The sequence below is a fragment of the Rhododendron vialii genome, chromosome 7a (assembly GCF_030253575.1).
Source record: "Rhododendron vialii isolate Sample 1 chromosome 7a, ASM3025357v1".
In the NCBI taxonomy this organism is placed as follows: domain Eukaryota; kingdom Viridiplantae; phylum Streptophyta; class Magnoliopsida; order Ericales; family Ericaceae; genus Rhododendron; species Rhododendron vialii.
Genome location: NC_080563.1, coordinates 36,409,480 through 36,418,968, shown reverse-complemented (window position 1 = coordinate 36,418,968; position 9,489 = coordinate 36,409,480). Strand labels below are relative to the sequence as shown.

Sequence of the window (9,489 nt, the reverse complement as noted above, 5' to 3'; positions counted from 1 at the left end):
AATCAAGAATAATGAGACCTTTAACAAGTATATTCTTTCTGTTGACATACTAAGAAGTTACGTGACATCACTCCAATAAAAGATAAGGCTTGAAAGCTCACTAGGGCATAAGTCTCCACTAATCTAGCCATTGAGAACGTTCAAACGACACTCACAAGCAAACTAAGCCCAAATAGACGTGAATTGCAGAGGTGCAAGTGCCATAGTTACATGCATTAACAAGCTAGCATAAAGAACTAACAATCCACAAAATACCCAAACAATGCCAACATGCCTCAATTCAAGCAACTAATAAATACCTCGCAAATTCCAAGTCCCATGCAAGAAAGAACCCACTACATTTTTTACTTTTCAATTTTTTTTTAAGCTCTAACTATGCAAAAAGAACAAAGTGATCCCTCCCCCAACTTGAGCATCAGACAATCCAATACCCTTCCTATTTTAAGGATTACCCATCTTGCAACTGTTGTTCATTTTAAACTTAAGAAACTTAAGAACCCTGATATCCTCAAAATATATGTATTTCCAACGAGAGCAAGATGTCTTGTCATTTGTTGGCTAAACCAATCCTTTTAACTTGGGAATTTTGGTCATCTAATTACCTCGTCATTGGGAGGATAATCTATTCACTTACCATTGAGTCCATCTTACTTTCACAACATATATATCAAGTTGCAGCTCCTTCATTTGCGATCATTGCAAGTCATTCAATATAAACCAAGCAAACCCTTTCTCAACAAGCAAAAGAGAGAAAAATTAATGAAATTTCCAAGCACAAGATCATGTAAACAATGTATGTCAAATACTACTTTCTTTCATTCTGCTTCGCTCATAGCATTTTACTTCCAAATTCGATACTGGCTATTTTCACAGGACCCTCTTTGTAATTTTTGAGGTAATTTTTTTTTAATCGGCAAAACAAATTTCATATAAATACGCTAGGCCAAGTTCTACATTGATTTCAAGCACAACATTCAACAATACAGATCTGAAGTCATTCATGGTGAAGTCGTAATACTGATTGCCTGTGGAATTTCTGCTTCTGGAGTTTGAGGTTGATCACTCTTCTCCTTTTCATTTTTTAGCTCACCATAGAAATAGGAAAGAAATCCCCATAGCGAGAGGACGAGACAAACTCCTTTCTCTGCCGTAAACTTTTCCTTGTAGAAAATAACGGCTAGGATTTCGGTCACCGGGAGTAGAGTTGCGATAATGACAGCACAGAGCAGTGATGAGCCAGCGAAGATGACTCCTATTGCACCTAGGTAGAAACCTTGCCAAACTATGCCACTGCAAACCAGCACCACATAATATGTTGTTTCGCCAAGTTCAAAATCTCTTGCCTCCCTCGGGATTGCCTGCAAAACATTATGGTAAAAGTTAGTCGTATTTGTACTTAAGGGCCTTTTTTGGCTTCAAAATGAATCTGGAAATGTCTTTATCTTTATTTTAGTTTTATCGCGTTTTTTCCTTTTGAGTCAATTTTTTGTGGATTTTTAGTTTGTCTCTACGAGTGAAGACAAAAAAATAAAAAAATTAAACCAAATTAATTTTCTTAAATAAGGACAAATATTTCAAATAATATGTCAGTTTTGAATTATTTTTGTCCTTAGTAAATTTTTTAACAATTTTGATAATATGTTTTTACTTCTTAAATTTCTCTCGTTGAGGCAAACAAATAATCCAAGAAAAAATTAATGCAAAACTAGCAAAGCCAAAACCAATTAAACAAATATACAAAAATATAAAATCCCATGGGATTTAATCATAAGGCAAAATGGGCCTCAGCATTGTTGAGTATATATATGGCCTTGGGTTTGGTCACGGGTTTGAAAACCCAGTTCTTGGTAGATGTTACTCTCTCCTTCTCGTGGTAAGTGATGTCTTTTCAGTTGAAAAAAAGTGAAATCAACTTTTGATTTGGGTCAGGATCAAAAAAAAACTTTTGATTTGGGTCCTAGCTTTGGTCAGACCGACAATTTTATGATATGAAAACTCAACTCCGCGTAAAGTACTATTAAGTTCAGAACCGTTCGATACATGCATATTCATTCTATCGAACGGTTGCAGATATATTTGCATTCGGAGTTGTGTTTAAAAGCTATATGTGGAATCTTCAGTAGAAATATGAATGTGATTAGTAGAAATCAAATTCTTAGGAATTTTATTAAGTGGGATTAGAAATATGATTACTAGGAATTAAATACCTACGAATACAATACCTGAAGTAATATTATTCCAGTGTGGAGATTAATTCAGTAATTTTATGCAGGAATCAATTATTTTGGAAATTTATCAAAGTCAGTAATTTCTTTTTTCTTTTTTTTAGCCAAGAATCTAAGATTCCCATGGGGTAAGGAAGGGATCAGATTCCCACTCAATTTGGTACTGTGATTCTTGGTCGGATGTGTCGTCAGGAATCACAATCGTATTCTTGTCTCTCCCAAACATGGAAATCCTGAGAGTATGGCATCACATTCCTAATCTAATTCCTTCCAATCCAAACGTTGGAATCATGGAAGTATGGTGTCACATTTCCATTCATTCTCAAGATTCTTGTCATCCAAACTAAGTCTAAATTATTCCTAGATATTCAGTATCTAAAGTGATTTTAATTCAATTAGCTTAATCAGAAAAAATGTATTTTGAAATTTACTAGAGTCCCAACTTATTAGTATTATTTTAAGGATTGAGCCAAGAATCTAATATTATTGTTAGATAAGCGTGGTATCAAATTTTCACTTACAAGTGTGATTCCTAGTTGTATAAGTTACCAGAAATCACATTCTTATTTCCGTTTGCTCTAAACATAAGAATTATAGGGCCACATCCCTATTTTTTTCTCAAAATTCCCACCATTCAAACCGAGCAGGGCAATGTGGTCCTAGTAATTTGATGGTACCGACTGGATTGCAACAATATGACCAATCAAATACGGGCTTTGTTATTTGGTGGAATATTAGGTTTTGTTTTTCTTGTTGATAATAAGTAACGTAAGTTGGTCCACACCTGTTCAATAATGGTACCAATTTTCGCCCTGTTTCTCCATTTGAGGGTATCAAAATAATGTATTGTATTGATAAATCTAACTCCAAACCTGTACTCTCAAACTTCACCACTTTCCCTTACAAAATTCAAATTCTCATTTTTCTTGCTTGATAAAAAAATACACAATATTGGTCTTTTTTTTTGAAGATATTATAAATATCTTTAGATTGGTACCAATTTTTTATAAAAAAAAATATATGCATCAAAACTTATTTGATGAATAAAATAGGATGGGGAGAGGGTGAATAGTGGAATGGGAAAGATCCTCCATTTTTTGTCCCATCCTTCAAATTTGGAGTACCAAACCTTTTTTATTTTTTGCTAAGCAAAAGAATTTATTAATCTTTATAAAAGATTACAAAGATTAAAAGGAACAAGGGCATATCGGCATAAAGCCACCCAGAGTACCAAACTTGATCCTCTCAAATGAAGGAGGAAATGAAGGATGGGTTGGAATTGTATTTCCTCCAAAAATGATCCTCTCAAATAGAGAAATGGAGGGTGAATTGGAACCTATACTCTATATCTCTAATTCTCAAAAATTTGGTGGAAAAAAACAATTTTAACCCATCTTCCATTTTTTCTTCTATTTTTTTTTTCTAAGCAAAAGAATTTATTAATCTTTATAAAGGATTACAAAGATTAAAAGGAACAATGACACACTAGCATAAAGCCACCCAAGACCTAAAAGAGGGTAAGACGCCAACTGAAAACAAGAAAAAACCTAAATGAAAATAGCCAAGAACCTCTCGAGCCTCAACCCCAAACAAGCAATCGGAGACAAAAACACCGAAACCAAACCAAAGACATCCGCACACCAAGCCTAAACAAAAGAAACAGCCAAAATTACCTAAATTTGAAGGAGAAAATTGAGCACAAATGCAAACCAAGGGAGCAACCAAAAGACAGCAAGACTCGACGTTAAAACTCCAAGAAAAGAGAGGCGCCTTCCTCGATACTATCAAGATCCTCGAAATCAACATCCTCCTCCAAGTTATCAAGAGCATTAATTCTATCCGCTAATTCATTTTCCTACATTTCAACAAATCGCTTCAACAAAAAATTCCTCCCCCCTCTGGGCTTAATGCCTAACTTGAGACCAAAATCCAGAGTCTTCCGAGCCTCCTAGAAAAGAAGCGAAGAGGAAAGGCCATTTTTTCTTCTATTTGGCAGGATGTTCCATACTCCAAAGATGGAGTGTAAACTTATGGAGTATATCCTCTATTTTATTATTGATTCACCTTCTCCATATTTCATTTAATTTATTCGGCAGATGAGTATGTGTACTTTATTTCTCATTATCGACTTTAGTACCATTATATAAATATTCACTCTTCCTTTAAAATGAGACCACTATTAAGTACTATCAATAAAAATCTAGAAATGATGCTTTAAATTTTGTAAGAAAGTGGTCCGAAATGAGTGTTTAAAAATTATTGGCAAAAATAGAGTATTAAGTTGGAGTTGGCAGGAATAATTGAACCTTCCAAAACCCCTTTCATGAATAAAATAGGAAAGATAGGTCAAATAAAGTATTGGATGAGATGGTCACACAAAAAATTCAATATCAGATCTTATCGATCTTCAGGCTTGACCCAAAATCACATGATGTAACATTAATGTTATGTGATGTGACCTGATATTTAACAACCAATTAGATGCTCAAATTACAAACTCTGGTCGTCCCATTTGACTAGGAGTGGGTTCGGCCACATAGGATGGATTTATTCTTTAACTTTCTCTTGCCTAGTGTTCTAAAGAGTTGGCCGACTAATTCTTGTCTAGGCGTTGTGCAGTGGTCCAATGCCTAAATTATTAGGATGTCAGCTAGTCGGCGTCTCGGCAGCCTAGATTCTAAGAGAGCAATTAGTCAGCGCCTAAGCACTAAGCGTCCCTTTCCGTTCGATTTAGCGCCTAGCGGTTTTTACTACATCACTCTTGAGTCTAAGTACAATATTAATTAATTAGTGTTTGTTCATGCCTACGACACTGTGCATTGTGGTTGAAATTGCTCGTGCCTACGGCACTTGCTAAAAAAAATGTGAAAGAGGATGACAGTTGTGTAATTTAGGTGAAAATCATGGGCACTTAATCAAGAAGTGGGAGAATGCATTACAGCTTTTGGATCAAATGAATCTGAACCGTTCCAACAACTTGTCCCCACACCCTTGTATTTTATTATATAAATTAGCTTTGACACTATATATGTCTTGTTAGATGAAATTAACGGTAGAGTGGAATTGTCATCTCCCTGGATTAGTTATAATATTTAAGTCATGCGCAAGTCTGTATCTATGATTGGTTGATGATAATTGATATCAACAAAGGTAAAAAAAAATATTGAGAAAATGTTGCTTTGTCATGTATTGGTTATGTGTTCAAGTTTTTTTATTGAGAAAATGTTGATGATAATTTTTATTGTTACTCCTCCGAGATATGTGTTCAAGTCTTTTTTCGTTCCCAGTTACTTTACCCATATGTTTAGATCATAACTCCTTCGAGATTAATCTGATTGTGGGTGTGTTGTTAATTATGGCTTGCAGGCTTCTTCAGAGGTAACAACTGTGGAGAAAAGAAGGTGGACTCTCAATAACTGACATCGAAAAGCCTCTCAGAAGGTGGACTCTCAATGACTTTGGCAAGGGAAAAGAGGGTTAGTGATCTTGACTTCTTCTATTTTATGTGTTAGATATGCAAAGTTTTAAGGTTGGACCTTTTTCTCATTTGAGTATGTGTTGCTTTGTCATATATCGGTTGGTACATGTTGCTTATCTCCTGAAATTAATTTTCTCGAAAAAATTGTTTGCTAGCTCCTTAGAAATCCTAACGAAAATTGTGATATTTGAACTCTCTTACTATTTAAGGTGTTCAACATGACTGTGCAATTGTATTTGTGTTAATTTTCAGCTGATGAGCAAATTAATCTATTTCATTCTGGACAGAGCAATCACTAAGGTGTTTTTCAAGAGCCAAGGGGTTGCTAGGGAGTTATTGGGTGAACGTAGGAAACCACAACAATATCATATTGTCAGTTCTAATGTATCTATTTCGATCGTTTAGGCGATGGAACCGGGTTTTTTTTTTGTTGTTCATGTCTGAGGTGGCGGGACCATTTTTTTACTTTGCTGTTGTTTGTCTTTGTCAGGCCCATTTGTAATTTTGGATAGTTGCAAACTCGCTATTATGTCGCGTTGTGGCTTTAAGCACGGGGAATTCCTATGAATATGCTTGGGTTTTTTTTCTTTTTTTGCGTAGCTGGGTTCGTTGGGCAAAGGTTGATATATTGCATGTGAGTCCAATGTCTATTTGTGCGTGCGATCGTTTGGGCCGTGACTTTAGGCACAGGCATGAACCTAATTTAAGAAAACAAATCTTCCCGTATAAATCAGTTTCGTTGGCAGGGGTGGTCAATAAGTTTTGTAATTCATTTTAGTTGTATTCAAAAAATGTTGCGCTGCGCCTTTAGGCACGGGCATTCACTAGTATTCCCATATTTTCATTCCCAGAAACCGAAGAGAATAATAAGTCTAAATGGAATCACGATTCCAAATTCGATCCTGGTGTTTCTTGTGTTTCTAAACTGTTTTTTAAGCTCTAGCAACAAAGAGGAATTTTATCAATACTGGAACGAATCGTTTTCGAGAGACTAAAGGGAACTTGAACATAACAGCATATCCCAATCGAGGAGTTTCTTGTGTTTCTGAACTGTTTTTTAAGCTCTAGCAACGAAGAGGAATTTTATCAATACTGGAACGAATCGTTTTCGAGAGACTAAAGGGAACTTGAGCATAACAGCATATCCCAATCGAGGACAAACTTCTCAACAAGGTTCTCACTCAACACTCAGACAATCACAACAAGGTCTGCCACAATTGTTGCCACAGAGAGAGAGAGAGAGAGGGGTTACCTTGAAGTCCTTGATGATAAGCATGCCAATAGAGAGAGAGAGAGAGAGAGAGAGAGAGAGAGGGGTTACCTTGAAGTCCTTGTTGATAAGCATGCCAATGGTGCAGAACAGAGTAGCAAAGAAACACATAACCAACTGAATCTCCAACACCAGGGTATAAGTAATGGCCTGCTTTGCCTTCTTGTACGTCAGCTCCACCAACGGCAACACAAATCCGTACAAAATCGCGGCCGCCAGCGTCATGAAGAACCCCAGAAAATACTCCTTGTTCGACTCCCCCTCGGGCCGGTCGCCGCTCGAGTGAAGAGCCAGAACCCCCGCTCCGACGATTAGCAAAAACACGGCGTTGATCGAATACGGAGTGAACCTCTGCTTCACCAGAATAAACGCGAAGAGCGCGGTGAAAGCCAGGTGGGAGGCGAGCACCAGAGAGACGGTCGATATGGGGAGGCGGTCCACCCCGTAGGAATAGATGTAGTCGTCGAGCCCGGTGAGGAGGCCGATGACGGCGGCCGCCACAAACACCGGTCCTCCCATGAAGTAGAGCTTCGCGGGGGAGCCCTCTTTCCGGCGGCGGCGGAGGTAGGCTATGAGGAGTGGGATGAAAGTGACGGGCCAGCCGCCGGTTTCCAACCAGCTCTCGAGCCATAGCCGGCTGCCGCCGTGGAGGAAGTAGAGGCGCATGACCATGGGGCCGCCGCAGGCTCCGATGGCGAGGAAGATGACGTTTAGTAGGAGTAGAGCCCTCTTCGATTTTTTGTTGGCGTTTTTTTCCATTTCCACCATTGTAGTAGACTGGTAGTATGGACGGAGGAAGAATTGTGCGTATCTGTAGCTCCAAGAGTAGTTGGGGTAGCGCAAGATGGCCCTAAAACGCAGTGTAGAGAGAAGCCCAATTCAAGATATATAGACTAGACACGAAGTTGAGTGCGTGTGTGTGGTTTTTTTTCCCCGCTAAGCGAAGAGAAGATTTTATTGATCTCTAAAAGGATAACGAAGATTAAAGGAGGAGGAAAAAATGGCATCACAACGAAATCCGACAATCTCATATTTATTGAGTTGTGTTATTCTGGAACCGGGGGATTGCAGCACCGTGCCGTGCATCATTCGAGCTGTCCGTTCGGCAACTCCAACAGCCTCAGCAATGAACGGTTCAAATGCTACATGATAGAGATGAAATTTGAACCGTTAACTTGTCGAATGGATCGACAGCTTGGATGGTGCACAACACATGTTGTGCACCACCTGCACAATACCATTCCTGTTCCGTTATTTTAGATAGTTATGACCGAAATTATTACTTGTCCATGAAACACCACGCGGGGATGGTTTAAGAGCACTACCTATAAAAGCTTGTAAGTGTACAACTTAAGGTGTAGCAAAATTGACTATCAGGGGTTCGGACGAAATCTAGTCCAAATGAGGAGTACTCTGTGACAAGTGATGATGCCAGAGAAAATTCATACCCACACTGTATGGATACAGTTATCACCAGCTTTGACGTCCAAATATATATATATTTTTAAATCCGTACGTAAATCACAAGCTGTAACAATTAAAATTCGCAAATTATTTAAATAAAAAGTCGTGATACGAACCCTGAAGAATAATATTTTTGACGTTTGACGGCATGATCCGTAACCTTAAAAATGACATTAGATGTTTATAATTAATCATTTCACATTGTCCGCAGTTGTACTCATTCCGTCTCTTTTTAAGAGTGTGTACAATGTTTGATTTCAATTTGTCTTTTAATGAGTGTTAATTTTATAAAGTTGATAGGTAAAAGTTGATAAATTTTTAATTTTGCGCTTACAAGTAAATTCCGTTTAAAAAGTTAGGATAAATTTGGCTTTAAAAGTTAAATATTAACTTCTTTTTTTTGCCTTTATTCAAAAAAAAATCGCATTTGTTAGCTTAATTTGCATCAATTTTTTGTAATTATTGATTCGTCTCTTATTATATCTCTTTCTCTTCTCCTAAATTTTAACCTCTACCAAACGAGCCGTTAGGGTCATCGCTTGGGTCGGGTCCAATCGAGCTAGAACATTCCAACCTGTGGTGGCTTCGGTACCAAGCTAGGTGATGGTGCCAAATACCGTTAGCCGAGGTCCCGTGGGGTCCGACCCGTAGGTCAGTGCAAATGGACTGTGGTGTATTGGTTTGGTTAAACGTTCGGCAAAGATCCTTCAGTACCAACCTCGGTAAACTGCCAGCAACACGCAATACAATTGCGTAGACGTTCACACGGAGCTCACGCAAGGAGAGTTTGTTATGCCAGAAGGAATCAAAAGAAGATACGTGGCAGATGCGATCATTGTGGTCAGATCTGATCATGTGCTCCGAACCCTTTCCGCTCCTGTCGTCACATATGACGTCACCCGAGACGGTTACCCGGGCGTATCTTCCACGTGCTAGCTTGGAGGGCAAGCAAACCTAGGTCTATAAATACAAAGGGATACTGGCCTTTTAGAGGCATGCCATTCTACCCTAACCCTAGATCCATATTCTCCCTTGAGATCTGACTTGATCAT

General features: G+C 38.1%; 1 protein-coding gene across 1 annotated transcript; it reads right to left on the bottom strand.

Annotated features, from left to right (window-relative positions):
- Window positions 1–794: 794 nt before the first annotated feature.
- On the bottom strand, window positions 795–7,995 carry LOC131333964 (purine permease 1-like). Its single transcript, XM_058368814.1, has 2 exons — window positions 7,025–7,995; window positions 795–1,358 (listed from the first exon to the last, which is right to left on the bottom strand). Exons 1-2 carry the CDS (start codon window positions 7,739–7,741, stop codon window positions 999–1,001), a joined length of 1,077 nt encoding a protein of 358 aa, XP_058224797.1. The 5' UTR covers window positions 7,742–7,995; the 3' UTR covers window positions 795–998.
- Between the last annotated feature and the right edge of the window lie 1,494 nt (window positions 7,996–9,489).